This window comes from Podarcis raffonei, chromosome 14 (genome assembly GCF_027172205.1).
Source record: "Podarcis raffonei isolate rPodRaf1 chromosome 14, rPodRaf1.pri, whole genome shotgun sequence".
NCBI classification, from domain to species: Eukaryota; Metazoa; Chordata; class Lepidosauria; order Squamata; family Lacertidae; genus Podarcis; species Podarcis raffonei.
Window position 1 is genome coordinate 10,349,135 of NC_070615.1, and position 22,671 is coordinate 10,371,805.

Sequence of the window (22,671 nt, forward strand, 5' to 3'; positions counted from 1 at the left end):
ATAAAAGCTCTAAAATGAGACTTTGTGCTGTTCAATGCAGAGAACCATTAACTTCATTTTTTAAAAAACAGGTTTCTACTTATATTCATGTATATGTTGCTGTGCGACATTTATCACTGTCCAGGAACAGATGTTCAATTCTGTGCAGTGGTGCATCATGATCTGCTTTGCCATGGCCGGTTAGCCAAGCTAGTCAGCAATAGAAGGACTGTCACTTAATCAGATTTTATAAATCAATGCTGTGCTAGTATTTGTATTCTATTTGCATTGTAAATGTATTTCACAAAAAATAAATGGTATTGGGGAAAGGTGGTGGAAGTTGGCGGTTGGTTATTCTGTTAGCTGATTCTTTGCCTGAGAACATGGGAGTGTGGTGACTTCAAGCAGAGACGGTCTGGAGTAGTTTGTGAGGACAGGCAAGCTAAGGATTAATAACTTATGTGCTGCTATAAAGGAGTTTTTAAAACAAAAAGGACTAAACCCTCTCTTAGGCTCAAGGGAGAGAAACACATTGTATTCATTAATATATATACAGTTGTACCTTGGAAGTCGAATTCCGAAACATTCAAAAACCAAACCGCGGCTTCAGATTGCCTGCAGGAAGCTCCTGCAGCCAATCAGAAGCCGCGGAAGCACTGTCGGACATTCGGGTTTCAAAAGAATTTTCATAAACCGGAACAATCACTTCCAGGTTTGCAGCATTCAGGAGCCAAAACGTCAGAGTTCCAGGGCATTCAGGATCCAAGGTACGACTGTATATGAATAATACTTGTTGTTCGAATGTTGCCAACCTGTCAAGTAAAGATATATCTTCAAGTCTTGTGTAAGGCACTTATTTTATCACAAATAGCTAACACGCTATGCCTAATATTGCTTTAATGCACTCAAAAGCCTGTGACTAATGTACAACACTGGAAAAACATTGACTTTCAGGGCTTTTGTTCACTAACAACCAACTGGTGCAGAGGCGATAACCTACTTTCTTTCTTTCATTAAATCAATCAACTCTGCGTATAGTCAGGCTGCCTGACTTGCCTGCTTCTTTTACTGGAAGCTCAAGCTAAATACCTTACATGCTTGTGAATATATGCCAGTGTCCTTTCCTATATTCACTGCTGTACTGAAGGTTGCTTTATTATTACTTGAGATTAAAACGCAGCCTCTGCAAAGGGTAGCCATTAACATCTGAATACTAATGAACCACTTCCACCCTCCGAAGTTAGCAAACCGGCACATCACGGCTCTGCTTTACGCAGACGATGCGGTAATACTATCTAGAACCCCTATAGGGCTTAGAGGAGCTGCCTATTGTGAGACGGAATGCCTCAAAATAAATTATCAGAAGACCAAAAATCTTGCTTTTGGGAAAAAACCAAATCTCAGAAACTGGAAACTTCAAGGCCAAAATATAGAACAAGTCTCAAACTACAAATATTTCGGAATGGCGGTCCAGGTATCAGGATCCAACAAAATTCATATTAACTCAAACGGGTGTGCTGGAGAAAGATCTGCAAATGCTATCTTTAAATTTTTTAGAACTCAAGGGGGTTTTTATGTCCCCGCGGCACTAAAATTATATAAAGCCAAAACGTTGGCACAGCTTCTTTACGGATCCTTTCTGGGCCCGCCTCCCTCCTCGTTCATTCCCCTTGAAAGAGTGCAATCCAAGCTCCTCAGAGCCCTTCTACAAGTTCCCAGATGCGTTTCAAATGTATGGGTCAGACTAGAAACAGGGATGATGAAAGTCAAAGCTCATATTAGTCTAACATCAATATATAAGTGGCTAACTTTGAAACTGCTCCCCCGAGGAATAGCCCCATTGATTCTGAGCGACCAGTTTCATTCTGGCTGGCAGACAGCAATTCTAAACCCTCTTCAGAAACTGGGCTTTGCTCCCCAAACCCTCATAACTATGGGCCTGGGCCAAGCTACATCCGTGGTCAGGCAAAGAATCATGGACATAGAGAGACAACAGGACTGTACAAGGGTCCCCGATTATAAAATCATAAAAAACGGGAGATATGTAGCCGCTCCAGCAATGTATCTCTATTTCCTCGCATCCAGAAATGCAAGAAGGGCTTTCACTCTTGCTAGAAGCTCGGCCTTGCCCTCACTGGTTCTGGAAGGCTCCTATGGAAGAGTCCCGTACGCACAGAGACTTTGCGCCTGCCCATTAGGGGAAATAGGAAGCCCTGAACATATATTTTTTAGATGTCCTTTTTATGCTGAGATTTGTAGAGAAACCACCGACCCTTTGCTGAAGATGCTCGCCGATCTTCCAGACAAGTCTAAACTTAATTCTCTCCTCTTAGGCAAAGATCACAATACGACCTGGATGGTAGCCAGATTCTGTGCCCAGATTTGTAGGCACAGATCATCCTCTAGAATAAAATAGCTTACTAGGGAAAAGCTGAAGTCGCCCTTTGGGGCGCCTCAGGATCAATTTTTATGGTAGCCCAAATTTCAGTTGTACAGGTGTATGTATATATTTAAATTTTAACTCACGAGCTATTGCTGCAATCTGCTCAAATTGTATATTTTATCTTTAACACTGTCATTATTGTGTTATGCGAGCTGGTCTTTGACTGTAATAATTTTTTTTTAATTATTAATTATTATTATTATTATTATTATTATTATTATTACCACTACTAATGAACCACAGGAAAATTGATCAAATACCCTACTCTAACTAGCCAGATTAGAAAGAGAAACTGGCCCCAATGGTAAAAAACTACCAACTTTAGGAAAGCAGGAACTTAAGTCCAGTGAAACTAAATATATGTGAGAATATTCACACGTCCAGCTTTAAATGCCTATGCAGTATGCTTATACATATGGATATGGCATACCTATGTACATGTTTATACAGTTTTTATATATAACAACGGGAATGTAATTCAGCATAAGCTAAAAAGCAGAGCTTGATGGTGCAAGCAGCTACCCCAAAGTAGGTGTGCCAAACTACCAGTGAGAAAGCTTGTGAAGCCCCAGGGGCAGCGTAGGAAGAAAGAGAATATCAAATGAGATGAGAGTTTAGGACTACTTGCATGCAAATGAAATCTGTTAAACTATGGCAGTGGAATCAGAGGAGCATTTTGAAAAGTGGCATGAATGGGACTCCTCCTGAGGATGGAACTCTCCAAGCAAACAGTAAGCCCAGCACCCTTCGCACCTCAGCAGTGATTCCCAGTGTGAAAAGCTTTACTGATAGTCAAACTAGTGATTTGTAACAAGGTAAACCTCCAAGAACATAGCACATTTCCTGTGTGCACAAAGGAGAAAGCTTAAACCTACTTCACTACCCTCTCAGTGGGATCTTCATAACAATCTGGGTAAAAACCACAAGAACTGAATCAATGAAGATGCTAACCAGCTGCTCTGGTAGCAACATAACACAACTATATCCCCAAAGTTTTCAAAATAGGTTCTCTTGAGAAGCCCCTATGCTATGGCTTTGAGTACTTAAAAGCACTCATCGCCTTGAAGGCTAGTTAATGAATATGAACTTCAGGGAATTAGGAAATGGCTGTTCCATATACAGTGGTGCCCCGCAAGACGAACGCCTCGCAAGACGGAAAACCCGCTAGACGAAAGGGTTTTCCGTTTTGGAGGCGCTTCGCAAAACGAATTTCCCTATGGGGTTGCTTCGCAAGACGAAAAAATCTTGCGTCCCCCCACGTTTTTTTCCGCTTTTTTCGCCCTTTTCCTAAGCCGCTAAGCCGCTTATCAGCTGTTCCGCTGATAAGCCGCTTATCAGCTGTTCCGCTGATAAGCCGCTTAACAGCTGATCGCAAAAAGCCGCTTGACAGCTGTAGCGCTAATCCACTAAGCTGTCAATGGGCTTGCTTCGCAAGACGAAAAAACCGCTAGACGAAGAGAATTGCGGAACGGATTCTTTTCGTCTAGCGAGGCACCACTGTAAACAGTTCTACCGCCACTTTTAGAGGGACACTTTGCCTTATTCATTTCCAGTTTCCCTGAGGAACATGCATGGTCATTGATTGTATTCTAAATCTGGAAGACAGGCCACTTCTCAGTAATATTTGTCTATTTTATTTGACCGTCCATTGCCTGTTCAAAGTATTTCTGTTTAACAGTGTTTTTAGAAAATTGATTTCCTTCAGTCTTGGTCACTGCTCTGCATTTTAGGATTTTACCATTTTATGAGATTTTAATGATTTCATTTGTACAGAAACATGGTATTTATGAGCGGGCGGATTATGAATAAGATAAAATAAATGTGTCAGGGATGTAAAGCAGATTGTGCTCCAACCAGAAGGGTGTTCCAAGAGCAATCGGTTTTTCTTTGAAGGATAGGCATGAATGGCAGTCAAGAATGCCACTGGTGTGGGGGCTAATCATGTTCCCTGCACCTGGCGATGCAACCATTGCTCTTCAATAATGTACTTGCCAAAAATAGAAAATAAAAGAATGTACACCAGCCCCTTCACCTGCAAGTCAGGATGAAGTCATTCCAAGTCAGGATGAAGTGTTGGAAACTTACAGAGAGAAATGACAATAGTCTAACTCAATATGGCTGCCCCATATTTCAGACCATCCCAAGAACTTGATGTAATCTGTGCTCTTTTTGACACCTGATTAAAACCTTTTTGTTTATCTGGACATGTAGAAGCTGAGATTAAAGCACATGTCTTTTTAGCCTACTGTCTGAATCAAATCTTCTGAATTACCCCTCTATTATTGTCCATGGCAGGTCGCTCAACCATCGCTGTGCCCTTTCTTTCAGTAGATCAAGAAAAACTGCAAGGTTTTTAGTGGGGGGAATTAGAATAAGATCTATTATTTGATTATTGATGTAAACCTCCAAAATGTATTTTATATAGTTAAGTTTTTACCTCTATCTTCAGTACATTTTATTTTATTGCTATGGCTAGTAGCTGATGCAAATAAAGATTCTTCTCATTCTGATTCTTCGGAATGTTTTTAAGTATCTGTTTTTAACTACTAAAGGATAATTTTTATGTTTTATGTTTATTGTTTGTAAAGCGCTTAGAGGTTTTATTGGAACCAAGCGGTATATAAATACTGTTAAATAAAGAGAAAAACGAAACATGCTTGTGACTATGTTCTCGGAGGTTACAGGCTACTACAAGAAGGGAGAAAGAGCAGTGGAAGGTGTCAGTACAGCTACTGGTTAGCCAAGAGATGCTCCCACACAGCTGTGTGTTGGATCAATTACCATTTCAGAGTCACTGTGACAGGGCTGCCCAAGTCTGGCTGCACAGCCGGGCTCAGGGTGAGGAGGTTGGTCAAGGGAGAGAAGGAATTCAAAACTGTCATCGTAATCCTCTTCCTCCGTATCCCCCTCCCAATCAGCAAAAGCACCTCTAGTCAAGAAATCAGAGCGTGTCCGTGCCATGCGGGCTTTCTTTTTATGGGCTGGTCTGGCAACCTGCTTGACACCAAACGATAAAACAAATAACATGAAAATGCTTTAAACAAACAAACGAAAAGGACAACAGGTGAGTCTGCTGCTGTTTGAAGTCAAACAAAAGGGGAACATGCAACCATAAGGATTAAAATAAAAAGCTAATTTCCAAATGCAAGGGTTTTTTTGGGGGGGGAGGGTTAACAAGTTGGTAGTAAGCAACAAAAATGGACAGCACAAATAAAATGTATTGTAATGGAAGCCAATAAAAATAATGGCAGGGGGGGACGGGGACAGAAACAGACAGCACAATTGCTTCTGACACAGCTTATGTGAAGGGTCAATTCAGGGCAGGACTTGGACTCAGTTCTCACTGAGATGGTAATCCAGTGGCTGGGCTGGATTTCAGACTGCAGGTGGGCAGATGATTGAATGCTCTTCTTTAAAAAATATTCCCTCATCTAGAAAGCTAAATATTGGGGAGAATGGTCTTTGCCTCGCTTAATTCCTGAACATGCTGGTTTCCAATGTGCAGAGATTTGTTATTTTGAAGGACCATTCATTCATGTGAATTCCTACCTGTAGCCTGAAGTAGTACAGTCCACAAACACCCATACTACCTCAGTGAAAACCAAGCGAATGGTTTATCTTTGCATTGCTGTCTGTAGAGCACTCTTAAACCTTGCAATTGCTTCCCTACTGATAAAATCCTGCTCCACCCCTTTACTCTCATATTATTAGAAGGTAGCCAACAGAATAAAAAAAATTCTACCGAAGAAAGAAAAGGTTGTTGCGTACCTCTCCCCTACTTTGTCCAGAAACCTTTAATGGTTTTTTATGTTCTTCTTTCGGAAGCAATGGACATGCTGAAGATTCTTTGCTGAAACTAGAAAGAATAATTACTGCAGATTGACCCACAACAGGTCCGATACATACTCCAGGATGAATAGTTTGGGAAAGGCACCTTCAAGTCACATACATTGTTATAATCCAGGGATGGAAACTCGGCCTTCCAATTGTTGCTAGACTTCAATTCTCATCAGCCTCAGCCAGCTGATGGCTGATGGGAGTTGCATACCAACATTTGGAGGGCCACACTGTTTGCAACCCTGCTGAAATCCTTGCAATTACCCTGCGTGTAAAATAATCAGGATTATTACCCCATATTCTGGGACAGGAGGGAGCTAAGATGGAATGGCTTGCTTAAGGCCACCAATTTAGTTCATGACAGAGCAAGATTTGAGCCCTCTGCTATACATAGCAAAGCCTCTCGGCCAGTACTACACTATACCCCAGTCTCAGAAGTGTATAGCCGGTGTCTGGGTAAAGTTTCTGAAACTGAAGATGACCAAATAAGAGGACAGGTGCTTCAGCACTCTGAATTGGTTCTTACACCTATGAATAGCAGAAACCTAGATTGTGGAAAATATAAAATGTTGTAAATCAACTTAAGATGCATACTTTATATAGGTTGAAGAATTTTAACTTTGGGGGTAGAACATTGATTTCTTAAGCACAGAGTAAAATAGTGACATTCTTTCACATACACACTCCCAACTTCATCGCTATCAATAGGTGTATATATAGACCCCTCTCCCCGTTAATACTGTTCTGGGTTGGAGGTAAGCCACACATGTTCCTGTATAAATGTCAATATACATACAAATGAAAAAGCCAGAACATATATGTATACTAAAAATATATATCTACTACAGGAACACCATGTAGAAAACAAAAGAAACAAATGCCATTTTGATGTTTGAATTTTTCCCGTGCATGATTTTTCTGGGGGAAGAATCCTTTGGTTTTCCTCCAAGCAGTTAATATTTCTAGGAGAGCTCAGGCCTTGTAAAAGTGAAAATGAAATAGAAATACTGCAACATCATACTCACTTAAGACCCACATGACTATCCTTTGGGGTAAAGAAAATAGAACCACCTCTAGTTTCATTAGAAGAGCTTTCAGTACCCTGGCGAGGAATTCGGGGCAACCTGAACCGTTTTTCTCTTGCAGGCAGATTGCTCGAGCCTTCTTGAGATTCAGCCGCCATTTGCAAGCTTAACTGGTCTCTTCCAGCAGACTGCTGAACACCTGGCGTCTTGTCTTCCTTTCGTTCCAGGATCATGATGATAGTCTTTTCTTTCTGGGTCTTCTGGCAAGCAGGCGGGCTTCTTTTTGTTGTGACAGTAAGACCTTTAATATCTACCGTTGAAGTGGGCCCTGCACTTGTTGTAAGACAAGGCTCCTCTTTGCTCTGGGGACTCCCAATGAGGAGAGATTGAGGCTTGTCCGTTTTCTTTGGTGACCTGATAGAGGCTCCTTGAGAGGACTCCCTGACCTTGTTCTGCTGCTCAAAAACTTTACGCTGCTTCCCCAAAATTTCCTTCTGCTGTCGAATCTGCTCCATCATTTCTTTCTCGTTCTGCAGTTGCTTTTGTTTCTGGCGCTCTTCCTTCTCCACATTTAACTTCTCCAGCTTCTTGATAACTGGATCTGAAGATGGCATTTCTGAAGCAGGGCCCTCTTGCCCTCTGAAGGAAGGTGGACATTCTCCATGAAAGGTTCTGCTCTGCCCCGCCCCATCCAGTTCAGTGGTATGCTTGGCTTCTGGGAACAAAAACTTCCCCCCTATTTCCATTCGCTTGTTCCTTAAATTATTCTCTATAACTGACTGGCCAGCTCTGAGACTGTCCTGTGGCGGCAGGTAAAATGTAGGTAGGCTGCTTGAAATGAGTGGCTCTCTTGTGTGCAAGTTGTAGACAACGCCTTGAGAATCGCAAACTGACCCATCTTTAGCAGCAAGGCACTCTGGTAATTCAGAGCTTTTCCCACCCAACACATTTCTATTTACATCTGCATCAAGGATGGGGATGCATTTAACACTGTCAGATTTAGGGCTGTTTGGTAATGAGTTTCTGGGAACAAGCTCGTGCAGCAAGGTTGGGTCCTGCTTGCCCTTCTGAGTGTCTTCATGGCTCAGCATCTCTAGACTTCCCTGAGAGCTTTCACTCTCTGGAGTTCCCCTGGGAGATTGCGTGTCTTCAGAAATCATCTCTGGTGACCACTGATGCTCTTCTGAGGGAGACGCCCCACCAGTGGACCGGACCTTAAGCAATTCCAAGCTAAATATTTCCTGTTCCAATTCACGCATCCGCCGGCTCTCTCGCTTTGCACGAACTCCTTTCTTCTGGTTGAGGTCTTCCAATGACTTGGGTCTCTCTCTCACAAGAACTTGCTCATCTATGCTCTCTCCACCCTGGCTGTTGGCTCTCTCATAGTGTTTGTACAATAAAGCCTCAGAATTATCCAAGGGATCAATTTGACCCACTCTGTTTTCAATCACTGACTTATGTTCTTCCACAGCTTTCACTCGCTCTTCAAATGAACGATCCTCCCATTTAGAAGGATCTGAACCTGTAACATCCAGGTTGTCCCCTGGTGCAAGTCCATCCTCTTCTTTAACTGCCAGTCCATTCCTCAATGGAGCCTCTCTTAAGCTTTGCTCCTTTAAAATCCTCAACCTTTTTTAAAAAGAAAGAAAAGACATTTTAGAATTATTTGTTACAAATTTCTCACCCTTCTCTTTAAAGCATTGCAAGGCTTTGGATTAGATGACCCTTGGGGTACTTTCCAAATCTACAATTCTATGAGACTTTCCTTTTTCTTCCATGCTTGTTCCTCTAGCAACATGGCAAGATTATTAAGTCAATCACCATTACTAGGAACAATAAAATGTAAAAGAAAGAAAGAAAAGTGAGGTTAGTAACAATACCATACCTGAGAAGAGATGAGATGGGTGTAATGGGCTTTAACAAGTATGAAAACCATGCTGTAAGCCAAATTAAGTTTGCATCTTAATTAACCCTTTAATGCCCTTTATTTCTGAGCTCATTGTTCCTAATTAAATTTTCCGCAGCATCCCACTGAAACTTCTTTACACCCCTTGGCCCTTTTCTACTCCCTTTCAATCCCTTGGTCTTTATTCACCTGCCGCACTTCAGGGGGTCAATATTGGGAACTTTGGGAAAACCTGATTTACACACACTTTTGTCCTCCCATGAAGGTTACAAGTATTACCTCTGCCGTGCTTTGTATCCTCTATACGCTGCTTGCAACAAAATTACTTTGTTTCTCTTGGCCCTGTAGACACTTCTGGTGTGGTAGCTTCGCCATTTTGCCTGGACAATGGTAGCCGCAGCATTCCGGTGCCTCAAGCATTCCCGCCAGTAGCTCTGGATAATATAGCCAGCCACCCGCATCTGCTGAAATCTTCTCCTTGCCACAAAGCCTCGCCAGTAGGCCTGAAGAACAACTGCTGCCTTGCCTAAACAGATGGAATGGTTTAGGGACTCTTCTTCCTCAGCTTGCTTTCTTCTTTGGTAACTACGCCAGTATTGCTATGGGAAGAGTGAGAGAAAATATTTTCCAGTACTCCATACTATGTCAGATTCCCTTAATAGAAAGATCCTTGAAAACAATATCTAACAAAGATCCAGTAGCATAACCACAATTTCGCCTATTTATAAGACCAAGTGGTACTGAATGAAGAAGAAAGGCTGAACAGCCATTATCTTATTCTTGTCGATGACCAATCTGTACTCAGGTAAAAAAAAAAAAAGTTTAAAAATGATGAGGTGCAAGCATTTTTAAAGCTGGTGTCTTACTGACATTTAAGATGACAGAAGACAAAGCAAAAGAGAGAGCAATCATGTTTTTCAATAACAACCTGGACAAATACTTTGTGGTATGAATGAAATTGAGAAGGGACTTTTAGTGTTAGTAAAGATATACACATGATATGAAAATAATTTTATTAACTGTGCATAAATATACTGACAGATGCCTTACTATGTATTAAGCTTCCACATTCCTTGTTATTACAATGCCACTGTTCTGCACATAACTATGCCCTCATTTCTGCACAACACTAAGCCAAACCATGGTTTAGTGTGAACGAGCATGTTCCTAGATAAGAGATTGTGGTCTCTGCTTCCCCTCAGTGGTTCTGCTGCTGCGCTGCACTGAGCCAAGCCATGGTTTGATTTAGTGCAGAGCTTTCCAAACAGTGTGTCGTGACACGTTAGTGTGTCAGCTGCAGGGTGTGGGTATGTTGCACGAATGCTCTTATAAGGAGTTAGTTTAACCTCCGGTGTGCTGGAAAAACTGAATTACTATGTCACAAAATGATGCATATCTAAAAAGTTTGTCAGCAACATGGACGGTTTGGAAAGCTCTGGTTTAGTGTGTCATCCAAACCATGGCTTTTGCAAATGAGCAAAATCTGGAGTGAGATTGTGATCACTTTGTTCCTCCTTTGATTATCTTACTGCTGCACTGTGCTGTGCTAAGTCTGGCTGTGTGTTGTCCAAACCCAGGTTCGTGGTTTAAAGAAATCATGAGCTGCAAACCATAGGCTAAGCCTTGGTTACTGTTTGCAGTTTGTCTGCAGCGAGTTTAACCCCAAGTCTGTGTTCAAAATCAGCACAGTGCTGCAACAAATTAACTAAGGAGAAGCAAAGCATTCACAATCTCCTCTCTGGGAGTGTACACATTTGGAAGTGCAAAGGAAGGCATGGTTTGGCTTAGTGTTATGTACAAACCAGGCCTATATGTAACATAAAAGAAACAGCTTTTGTCTTGAGATAAACGTCAGGCATGCTAAATGTCTGAAATTACTGGAAATCACACTGTTGACACCCACCTGTATCACCACAGCTGCCTGCTTCAAATTCAGGAACTGCCTCCTGTAGAGCATAGTGCGGAACCAGCTCTGCAACAGAGTGATCCTTCGCAACACCTCCTCATGCAGCAGGCCCTGTAGAAGCTGACGTCCCTGCTCTTTCATGAAAACCTAACAATGTGGAGAGCAATAATAAATGCCTATTTATTAATGAACAAATTACTGTCAGTTCCCCATCAGGCACCTATAAAGATTTCTGCAAAATAATTGCAATGGTGTAAGTAACAAAACAAAGGAAGAACCTGTTCTGCCCACCAATCTCGGCACTCACAAGGGAAAAAGAGCCTGAATATTCATCCAGGGACACAACTGGCTGAACATATGGAATCATATGAACTTCTTTATTGGGTTTTACATCAAGTCTGCAGCCTGAATACTTTAAAAAAAAAAAAATGAAGGGGATGAGGGAATCACCACAAACTTAAAGAATTTATTTTTTATTTTATTTTATTTTATTTTTTAAGACACACATTGAAGCAAATCCACAAAATGCCTTTTAAATAAAATAAGGGTCACATTTACTTCAGAATCTTCCTCTCCCCACCTTCAGGAAGAAATTCCAACTGATGTTCACATACTTGAAAATGAACTGAAAGGTGAGTTGCCTCATTCATCTGGGGTAACTTTGGTGTGGCAAAAAATGTCTTGGGGAGTTGTAATTTTGAGTTCTACCAGAGAATGTTTTATATGCAACACTAAAATTGTGGCTACTTTGCTCCTCCCCTGCTCATTTTGCTGATGGACTGCACCGAGCTAAGCTATGTCACAGTTTGACTTAGTATGCTGTCCTAGTCTGGGTTCATGGTTTAGCTCCCCCCGGCAAACCAGAAGTTATAAACCATAGGACAAACCTTTGTTACAGTGTGTGGTTTGTCTGCAGAAAGCTAAGCTATGAGCTCAGGTCTGGACAACATGTTGAGCCAAACTAAAGCTTAGGTCAGAGAAGCAGCAAAATGACTGGCAAGGCGCAAACAGCCCAAATCTCCTCTCTGGGAGCCCATAGATTTGCTTGTTACTGATAAGCCGTGGTCTGTGTTATCAATACATGCTAAATGGGTCACTGTATATCTGAAAAACACCACTATGGCAGCAGGGTACACCCATAAATGATACTAGAAAGGGACAAATGCATTTTAATATTGTGTCAGGAAGCAAAAGGGAAATGAGGCTTTGAACATACCATTGTTCGTCCCACTTGATAATTGTCAGGGTTGGTCTTTGTTTTCCTTAAGAATTCTTGGATATTCTCCTTGGATGGTACCATGCTCCTCGGCAGAAGTACATGAAAATGATCCACGAACTCCTGAAAAATTAGGCATACCTCTGCATGTTATTTAACACAGTTTGTCATTTTACTTTGAAAGTTCATTGAAGTCAACTCTGTATCTATGGAAATTCAGGCTGCCTTAGTAGATGAGATGAGAAACAGGGATCATTCCACCAGCTCTGCTGAGAGACTAGCTTCTGCCCTGAGCTGTTTCTATGTTGGCTGAGCATTACAAGAACTACTATTTAGGAACTGGTGCCTGAGTTTGCTTTTTTCCTCTTCCTTCTGTGTCCCCTTTCTCTGGTGTGTCATGCTTTTTTAGATCATAAGCCTGAAGGGACTGCTTTGTTTTAACTGATTGTATGCAAGCAGCTCTGGGAGGTTTTTCAGCTGACAAGTGGAGTACAAATGTTCTAAATGCATAATCAGTATATAAACATAGCAATCCTGAAAAGGGCTGTCATTGTGGATACTGAAAAGTAACAGTTTTAATTGCCTATTATATTCAAAGCTCTCTAGTTTACACAACTGAGCTAATCAGAAAGGCATGAAATCTTTTTTTTTGGGGGGGGCAGGGAGCAATATTAAGCTCTCCCCATGCACATCACTCTGGTGGGTGTATGAAAAATGTGACACCGGGATGCAAAAATCTACACAGGCTTTCCAAGGAAGTTTCATCACCAGTTCATGATCACTGATCTCTTCAGCAAAAAAACCACAAAAACACCAATTCATTGATTTTTTGAAACCAAAATTTCATTCAAAACATTCCTCTATGTAGCAGAACCATTAGGAGAATTTGCCTTTAATGGAGTAACATTTGTACATGGTTGGGATTAGAAGATTATCCAATAATGAATTCTCTTCCACTAGGAAGAAAGTTAAGTAAGACTATGGAGGGTTTTATTAAAACAGATCATTTCAAGAAATGTAACTTGGAGTAAACCAGAACTTCAGCTTTGGGTGTCCGACAAAGTATATAACAAAAAATGTTTACAAAACAATGAGCAAAACATATTATAGTTGACACATCTGTCTAATCACAGCCAATTTGTAGCTTTAGAAAAACTACATGGAAAATAAAGCTAAAGATTTATTAAAATCAGAAGACTACCTTTTCAAATCATACGCTTTCAAAGCACAATAGAGGCTATCACTCTGAATAACTCACTCCAAGTAGCTCAATGCACAAGACTAGTGTAGCAAGAATATGGTTGACCTTTCCTTTAATTAACATGTTGATTTGGAAATGTGTTTTGTAAAAGTATAATAATTCACAAATATGTTTTACACAAATATCACTATTTCCTGCACAATGTTTCTACAGCATCCCATGGTCCCTCCTTTCCTTCACTGATTTTCTATTTACTTCTCAGTCCTTGCCAAATAGCAGCTGCAGCTCACAATGAACATTCCCAGCCACAACTCTGCATGCTTGCAAGCGCTAATTTGACATGGCTATTTGTTCTGCCAGTTGCATCATTTTCAGCTGCAGAAATAATACTTTCCATCCACTTATGCGTTCACCTACATTTAAATCAAGGAATTGCACAACTGACCATAGTGCCTTGGAGCCCACTTCGCCAATACTTTTTTGGAAGATTCAAATAATCTAACCTTGAAGGTGTATTTGGAACTATATCCTGACTGTCGTATGCGCACTGTCTCTCGCATCCCTGTGTACCGCAGCTGTCTAAGCACCTGGTTGTCGCTGAACCTCAGGGGAAGCTGAAAAAACAAAGCATACAAGGGCCAAACAGTTACACATTCACTGCAAGTTCATCCAGGTAAGCAAGTTTCCATGGAGGACTTTGTTGGCTACCAGGGCTCACCGGTCCTTTGCTGATGGCTGCCCTTTAAATAGATCCCAGTCTACACCACCAGCATCAACCAGGCAATGGCCTCTAAGGAGGCTCCACTTGGGAAAAGGGTGGAGCACTCTCAGTCATGGTCCTGATGGAAGAGAAGGAGCCCAGCTGCTGTACCTCAGGCAGAACAAAGGATATGGGGACAGGGAGGATGTAAAAAGCCGAAGAGAGTAAGAAAAAGGGGAGAAGCCCAGTGGAGACAGAGAACAGTCTGGGCACCTAAATAAGGCTCTTCCACAGATACTGGGGCAACTTGGTCCTTGGTCAAAGGCCTTCTTCAGGGTATCCCCCAAGCCCCAGAGAATGCAGTTAGATAGGAAATCTAGTCCCCAATCCCTGGGGAGGCATAGGAATCCTAGATTTCAGCCTGCCAAGGCTAATGGTATGGAGAGGTATATTCAGTGCTTATTTTTTAAAAGGGGGGGAGGGTACTCAATGGTATGCAGTACCGGCACCTCTTTTGTTATTAAAAAGTGTGGCACTTACTCTAACAACTTCATGGTGAGTACCGGCACCTATTTCTCTAGAAAAAAGCACTGTCTTCTTTGGCATGAGACCCCGAGATGACAAATTCACAGCCCTCTAGCTGCTATGGTGGCTCATTTACCAGAAGTAATGTATTTAGTGTATGGAGTTTGCAAGGCTTGGTTTGGTCAGAATTGAGTATACACTTCCAGAGTTAACACTATATACATAACTTCTGGAAAATGAGTCACCATAGCCACTAGAAGGCTGTGAAAATCTGTGTCCTGGGTTTTCAGACTGGTCTACCCAGGTACTATGGGCACAGCTCATCTTCCCCACTGCTAGCTGAATCCTTGTTCCTGATGTATAGAAGGATGGTATTGAGGATTATTGTTTTGATGATCTGAAAGATCAAAAGGGCACTACACCTCTTTACATTTTTTTTTAATATTCAGATTTATCATGGCCAATGGCTAGTATAATCAAGTTATTTGGATTGGTTAAAACAGTCCAGCAAAACTGATTTTCATTGTGGATTACCGTACTTGGGATTGGAGAGGCATTTACCTTGTCAGCATTGGAGCGAATGCACTTGACAAAATAGGGTTCTGCTTGGCCAAGGGTCTCCATCAATTTGGTAAGCGATGCCTAAAGTGGAAAATAAAATTATGGAGTTGGCTTCTGCAACAATTATTTTGGTAAGAAAATAACATGTTGCCAAACCTCTCCTTATGCTATTTTAAAACTGTAATTTAACACGCATATGAAATAGAAATTGTGATAATATTGCTTCTTATTGTAGACATTCAAAGACATGAAAATGGCTTTCCTATACAATGCATAATAATGGCATTAAGTACATATATGTAAATCTTCAAAAGCATGTTACTGGTCAGAACAATAGCATACATGTCCCTCAGCAGTTCTCCTTCTGGAATACTGCATATTTTATTCAAAATTCAGCTTCATTTATCTACTTAAGAAACAAGGTGTTCAGCTTACCTATAGGCCTGGACCGGAGGCTCAAGCTTGTGGAAATTCTGCAGTTAGACTGTTGATGGGGACAGACTATCACCAGGGACAGTTTCAGAAGACAGCTCTGGATGAGCATACCTGAACCACTTGGCTTTTGAATTAAAGGGTGCCAAAGGGCACTATAATGTCTCCAATGCTATTTAACATCTACATGAAGCCATTTGGGAGCAAAGTGTCATTGGTATGCTGATGATAGCCAACTCTATTTTTCTGTAATGTCTGACTTGGAAATGCTGGGAAGGCCCTGGACTAAGCTATTTAGAGAGCATAGTACTGCTGAAATTAAAACAGCTTTGGCAGAAAGTATATGGGTAATTACTATACTGTTCAAAAATTTCAAACTGACATACAATTTATGTCCTGAACTTTATTAAGGACTCATATGGGCATCTGTGGAGTTAGCAGTCACAGCCTATGCAAGTATAAAGTCATATAATCATATCAGTTTGACTTACTGTATATCACATCTGACAATTAATCAGTCTAGCCTGGTATTGTCTACACTGACTGGCAGAAACTTTTCAGGATCTGAATCAGAGTTCTATTTCCCAGTTGAGCTACCTCTGACTTTTAAAAAAAAAATATGGAGGTAATAGGAGTGAAGCCGATACATGATGCACACAACGCATATATTCTACTACTGTGTTATGGTAGCTATGACCCCAAAGGGCTGATTGATGTCTAAGGGATTTTAAAGAAGATCTAAGCCATACATAAATGGCTTGGCTTGCAACAATCTTTTCTTTAATGCGAGTCAGTTACCGAGTTGACTTACATAAGGCTGGAAATGCCCAGAGGGAACTAGAGAATTTACTAATTGGCCAAAAGAAAGAAAAAAAGACTGTGATGTAAAAATGAATGGGACAACCAGGGATAATAAAGAAAATGGGAACTGCAACCAATTGTTGTTCTTGTTGTTTTTTCCTAAAATGAAGAGTAGGCTGCATTCCAGTCCATCTAGTATCCCTATTTTATTTCCATTGGAAATAGATATTCCACATGGTTTTCCTTAAGTTAAACTTCATGAAATTAACAACGGTAAGTTACCTGGAACTGGGCACTGATGCTTGGAGGCTTCTTCTTCTTGTGAAGGTGGAGAAGAGACTTTGTGATACGGTCATGGAGAGTTAGGTTTGTCAAGTGCTTGAGCGATTTCACTTCAAGCAAGTGCTAAGAAACACAAAGATTATAACTTTGGTTATGAGAAATTTGAACCAACATAAGCACAAATCTTTGCAAGAAACCAACAGTGGAGCATGGTACCCACAGGTCTCTGCCCCACCCTCCCCCTGCTGAAATTAGGCTTCCACTGTAGCCAATAGAAGGCTTTTTTCAAGCCCAATTGCACTTTGGAAGCACAAAGTTTACTTTTGGGAGTCTCAACTATTGAGGAAAGAATAAATCTCTACCCTCCAGCTGTAAGCCTCTGAAATTACTCCTCTCTAATTGTTGCCGGGGGGGGGGGCAGTGATCTTCCTGGGGATTACAGCTGGAGAAGGGCCCATGCATTCCCAGTTGCATTCACCAGAAAAATAATCCACTGCCTCCACCCTCCCACTCCACTTAAAAAAAGTAAAACCCCTTTTTCAAAACCTAACAGTTGATATGGAGTGAGTGGGCGTGCCATCACAATCTCTGTGGTTGTGGTGCTCACAGCAGTTTACAGTGGTACCTCGGGTTAAGTACTTAATTCGTTCCGGAGGTCTGTTCTTAACCTGAAACTGTTCTTAACCTGAAGCACCACTTTAGCTAATGGGGCCTTCTGCTGCCACCGCACCACTAGAGCACAATTTCTGTTCTCATCCTGAAGCAAAGTTCTTAACCAAAGGTACTATTTCTGGGTTAGCGGAGTCTGTAACCTGAAGCGTATGTAACCCGAGGTACCACTGTATATGGTTTGCAAACATGCACATCACATTAATACAGTGGTACCTCGAGTTACAAACGCCTCAGGTTACAAACTCCACTAACCTGGAAGAGTTACCTCGAGTTGAGAACTTTGCCCAGGATGAGAACGGAAATCGTGTGCAGGCAGCACAGCAGCAGCAAGAGGCCCCATTAGCAAAAGCACGCCTCTAGTTAAGAACAATTTCAGGTTAAGAATGGACCTCCGGAACGAATTAAGTTCATAACTAGAGGTACCACTGTACATCAATTGTACACATGGTGAAAACCACACTATGAGTTCATGGACAGTGTACACTTTCTGTATGCTTTCTTATGAAAAAGGAATAGCCTTGTAAAAAACAGCATCATTTGTGAAATTAATCTAGTTTAAATATGTTAGCTCAGGTTCTTTAGCTCTAGTACTCTCACCTTTGGAAGGTTAGGCTTCGCTTTGAAGTTCTTGTTTCGCCTAGGAAGAAGCAACAAAGATCCATATTAAAGCAGCAGGGACATGTTAATGCTAATTTGTAAACTTTCGTGAGAAAAACATTTGCTTCTGGTGTAATGGCAAAGCATGTACTAGTGCAGTGTCAACAAATCTATTGTGAGAGCTGGTTTCATGTGGTCACTCGCACTCTTGCTTGTGGAAGTGTGTGCATCTGTTTCAGGAATAGCAAACTCCGGCCCTCCAGATGTTTGGGATTACCATTCCCATCATCCCTGACCACTAGTCCTGTTAGTTAAGGATGATGGGAATTGTAGTCCCAAACATCTGGAGGGCCGGAGTTTGCCTATGGCTGATCCATTTGAAGAGATACTGAACTGAAAATACAAGTTTCACACATCTTTTTTCATTTTTTTTTTATAATATTTTTATTAAACAGTTTTTATAATCACACAGACAATACATAACAACAACAAATACATAAACAAACAATAACAAAAACAAAACAAAAAAAGAAAAAAAACAAGTACAATTTCATATCCTAATTTCTTAAACCTTACTTCCTCGACTTCCTCATGCCTTCCTTTCCTGTATTCCAAATTCTAATCAATTACTCAGCAAATCTTCCCTTTTTTTTTACTTTAAATTTAAGCTATCCTTATTCTCCTTGTCTTAACCATTGCTAATAGTAACCATTTACTTTCCAGTCCAACATCATTCTAACTTTCAGTAATTTTATAATATTTCTTTAGATAGTCCTTAAACTTTTTCCATTCTTCTTCCGCCGCTTCTCTTCCCTGGTTTCGGATTCTGCTCGTCATTTCTGCCAAGCCCATGTAGTCCATCACCTTCATCTGCCATTCTTCCAGTGTGGGTAGATCTTGTGTCTTCCAGTACTTCGCAATGAGTATTCTAGCTGCTGTTGTAGCATACATAAAGAAAGTTATATCCGTCTTTAACACCCCTTGACCGACAATACCCAAGAGAAAGGCCTCTGGTTTCTTAGGGAAGGTATATTTAAATACCTTTTTGAGTTCATTATAGATCATTTCCCAGAATGCCTTAATCTTCGGGCACGTCCACCAAAGGTGAAAGAATGTACCTTCCTTTTCTTTACATTTCCAACATTTATTATCAGGCAAATGGTAAATCTTTGCAAGCTTGACTGGGGTTATGTACCACCTATAGATCATTTTCATAATATTTTCTCTTAAGGCATTACATGCCGTAAATTTCATCCCGGTAGTCCACAACTTTTCCCAGTCAGCAAACAAAATATTATGACCAATGTCCTGAGCCCATTTAATCATAGTTGATTTAACCGTTTCATCTTGTGTATTCCATTTCAGCAGCAAATTATACATTTTTGACAAATTCTTAGTACTGGATTCTAACAATTCAGTCTCCAATTTTGATTTTTCCACCTGGAAGCCAATTTTACTGTCCAATTTAAACACTTCATTTATTTGGTGATAGTGCAACCAATCTCTCACCTTCCCTTTTAATTTCTCAAAACTCTGCAATCTCAGTTTGTCCCCTTCCTTCTCCAGAATTTCCCAATATCTTGGCCACTTCGACTCCATATTTAACTTTTTAACTGCCTTAGCTTCCATTGGCGACAGCCACCTTGGGGTTTTGTTTTCCAGCAAATCTTTATATCTGACCCAGACATTTAATAATGCTTTTCTGACAATATGGTTTTTAAAACTTTTATGTGCTTTAACCTTGTCATACCACAAATATGCATGCCACCCAAAAATATTGTTAAAACCTTCCAAATCCAAAATGTCTGTGTTTTCAAGGAGCAGCCAATCTTTTAGCCAGCAGAAAGCTGCCGCTTCATAGTACAGTTTAAAGTCTGGCAGGGCAAACCCCCCTCTTTCCTTTGAATCCGTTAAAATCTTAAATTTAATTCTGGGCTTTTTGCCCTGCCAGACAAATTTAGATATGTCTTTCTGCCACTTCTTGAAACAGTCCATTTTATCCATTATTTGTAATGCTTGGAACAAGAACAACATTCTTGGCAATACATTCATTTTTATAACTGCAATTCGACCTAACAAGGAAAGCTTCAAGTTTGACCAAATCTCCAAATCTTTTTTCACTTCTGTCCAAGTTTTTTCATAATTATCTTTAAATAGGTTCACATTCTTAGCTGTCATATTTATACCCAGGTATTTCACTTTTTTAACCAGAGTCAACCCTGTCTCATTCTGAAACCTTTCTTTTTCAATCTGTGTTAAATTTTTCTCCAATACCTTAGTCTTTAACTTATTCAATTTAAATCCTGCCATTTGACCAAACTCTTGAATTATTTCCAAAACTCTTTTCGTACTAGCTTCTGGCTCTTGTAATGTAAGTACTAGGTCATCTGCAAATGCTCTCAATTTGTATTGTTTAGCTCCGACCTGAATCCCTTTAACCAGCTGGTCCCTCCTAATCATATTAAGCAAAACCTCCAGGACCGATATAAAAAGTAGTGGGGAGATAGGACACCCCTGACGTGTCCCTTTTTCAATCTTGAACTCTTCTGTAACCACATTATTTACAATTAATTTTGCTTTCTGCTCAGAGTATATTGCACCTATACCATTTTCAAACCCTTGGCCTACCCCCATCCCCCGGAGGTTCTTCAACATAAAACTCCAAGATATATTGTCAAAGGCTTTCTCGGCGTCCACAAATATCAAAACAGCCTTGGTATTTATATTCACTTCCAGCTTCTCCAAAATGTCAATTATATTCCTTACATTGTCCGACAAATGCCTTTTCGGGAGAAAGCCCGCTTGGTCCCCATGAATCTCCTCCATCAAAACTCTTTTCAATCTCTTTGCTAAAATATCAGCAAAGATTTTGTAATCCACATTTAGTAACGAGATGGGTCGGTAGTTCTTAAGTTGGGTCTTTTCAGTCTCTGTCTTTGGTATAAGTGTAATATAGGCCTCCCTCCACGTATCGGGTGCCTTCCTCCCCTCCATGATCTCATTACAGACTTCCTTCAAAGGTTGTATCAACCCTTCCTTCAAAACCTTGTAGTATTTGGAAGTCAGTCCATCAGGTCCAGGTGATTTGCCCAACGTCATGCTTTGAATGGCATCTTCTATTTCCTGTGCTGATATCTCCTGGTTCAAAATTGTCTTACTTTCCTGCGAAATCTTTTTCAGCCCATTTTTCTCGAGGAATTGTTGTATGTCCATTTCTTTCTGCGGCCCTTGTGTATACAGTTGTCTAAAGTAGCTCTGAAAACAGTTCCTAATTTCCACTGGGTTACATATGTTCTTTCCTTCCACTTCTAAGTTTGTTACCGTGTTGAGTTTTTGTCTCTTCTTTATTTGCCAAGCCAATAACTTGCCACATTTATCTGCAGATTCAAAAGTCTTTTGTCTCATTTGTTTAATTTTCCATTCTATTTCATGATTCATCAGTTCCATATATTGTGTTTGATACAATTTAATTTCTCTTAAAATCTCTTGCGATTTTGGCTTCAGTCTCAGTTTCCTTTCCCCTTCTTTTATCTTTTCCAAAATTTTCTCTTTCCTCTCATTTTGCTTTCTTTTCTTTAATGAATTTTGTTGTATCAAAAACCCTCTCATCACGGCTTTACTTGCGTCCCATACTATTCTTTTTTCTACTTTAGTCCTTAAGTTGATTTCAAAATAGTCTTTCAAAGTTTTTTGGGCCTTCTTACAAATCTCCTCGTCTCTAAATAAGGTGTCATTCATTCTCCATCTGAAGGAACCAGTTGTTGTTTGCTTCATCACCATCTTAACTGCGTTATGGTCGGAGAAGGTTTTTGGGCAGATTTCCACTTTCTTTATGTTCGACGCCATACTGCTAGTCACCCAAATTTGGTCAATCCGTGTCCATGTCATTTTGGCTTCAGAAAAGAAGGTTCCCTCTCTTTCTAATGGGTGTTTTGTTCTCCAAATGTCAATCAAGTCCATATTGTCAGTCATTTCAAAAAAAGTTTTTGGTAGTCTTCCGTCTTTTGTGACTACCTGTCTTTGTGCTTTGTCCATATTTGTTGAAACTACTCCATTCATGTCACCCATCATGATTAAATTATAATCCATATAGTCCATCAAAATCTCATGCAACTTCTTAAAAAATTCTGCTTTCCCTTCATTTGGTGCATATATTCCCACTATCAAAAATTTTTCTCCTTGAAATTGAATTTCAATTGCCAAATATCTTCCTTGGTCATCTTTAAAAATTTGTTTTGGTTGCAAATTTTCCTTTGCGTAGATCACCACTCCTCTCTTTTTTACTCTGTCTGAAGATATAAATTCTTGTCCCAACCTCTTATTTATTAATAATTTTCTATGTGTTCTTGTCACATGAGTCTCTTGTAAACAAATCAAGTCCAATTGGTCTTTCTTTAAAGCGTGAAATATATTTTTTCTTTTTCTGGGATTATTTAAACCGTTACAATTCCAGGTTAGAAGTTGCAAGGCCATGATGGGGTTATTTGCTTCCTCCTACAGCTCCCAGTTGTTGTTCGTCTTTTGTCGGTGGTTCTGTGTCCGTATCTAGTGGTCCCTTGCTTGAAGGGTGTCCTTGTCCTGGAAACGT

General features: G+C 40.5%; 1 protein-coding gene across 6 annotated transcripts in view; it reads right to left on the reverse strand.

The window, feature by feature from the left end:
* Window positions 1-22,671, reverse strand: part of MYO9A (myosin IXA) — a 183,915-nt gene that overhangs the window by 66,108 nt on the left and 95,136 nt on the right. For all 6 annotated transcript variants that reach the window (XM_053364314.1, XM_053364312.1, XM_053364310.1 and 3 more), the window contains 10 exons: window positions 18,084-18,123; window positions 16,815-16,937; window positions 15,300-15,380; window positions 14,017-14,127; window positions 12,313-12,435; window positions 11,094-11,243; window positions 9,470-9,789; window positions 7,285-8,913; window positions 6,191-6,278; window positions 5,204-5,419 (listed from right to left, as the gene is read on the reverse strand). In XM_053364314.1, coding sequence (XP_053220289.1) covers window positions 5,204-5,419; window positions 6,191-6,278; window positions 7,285-8,913; window positions 9,470-9,789; window positions 11,094-11,243; window positions 12,313-12,435; window positions 14,017-14,127; window positions 15,300-15,380; window positions 16,815-16,937; window positions 18,084-18,123 — 2,881 coding nt within the window. The remainder of the gene's footprint in view (window positions 1-5,203; window positions 5,420-6,190; window positions 6,279-7,284; window positions 8,914-9,469; window positions 9,790-11,093; window positions 11,244-12,312; window positions 12,436-14,016; window positions 14,128-15,299; window positions 15,381-16,814; window positions 16,938-18,083; window positions 18,124-22,671) is intronic.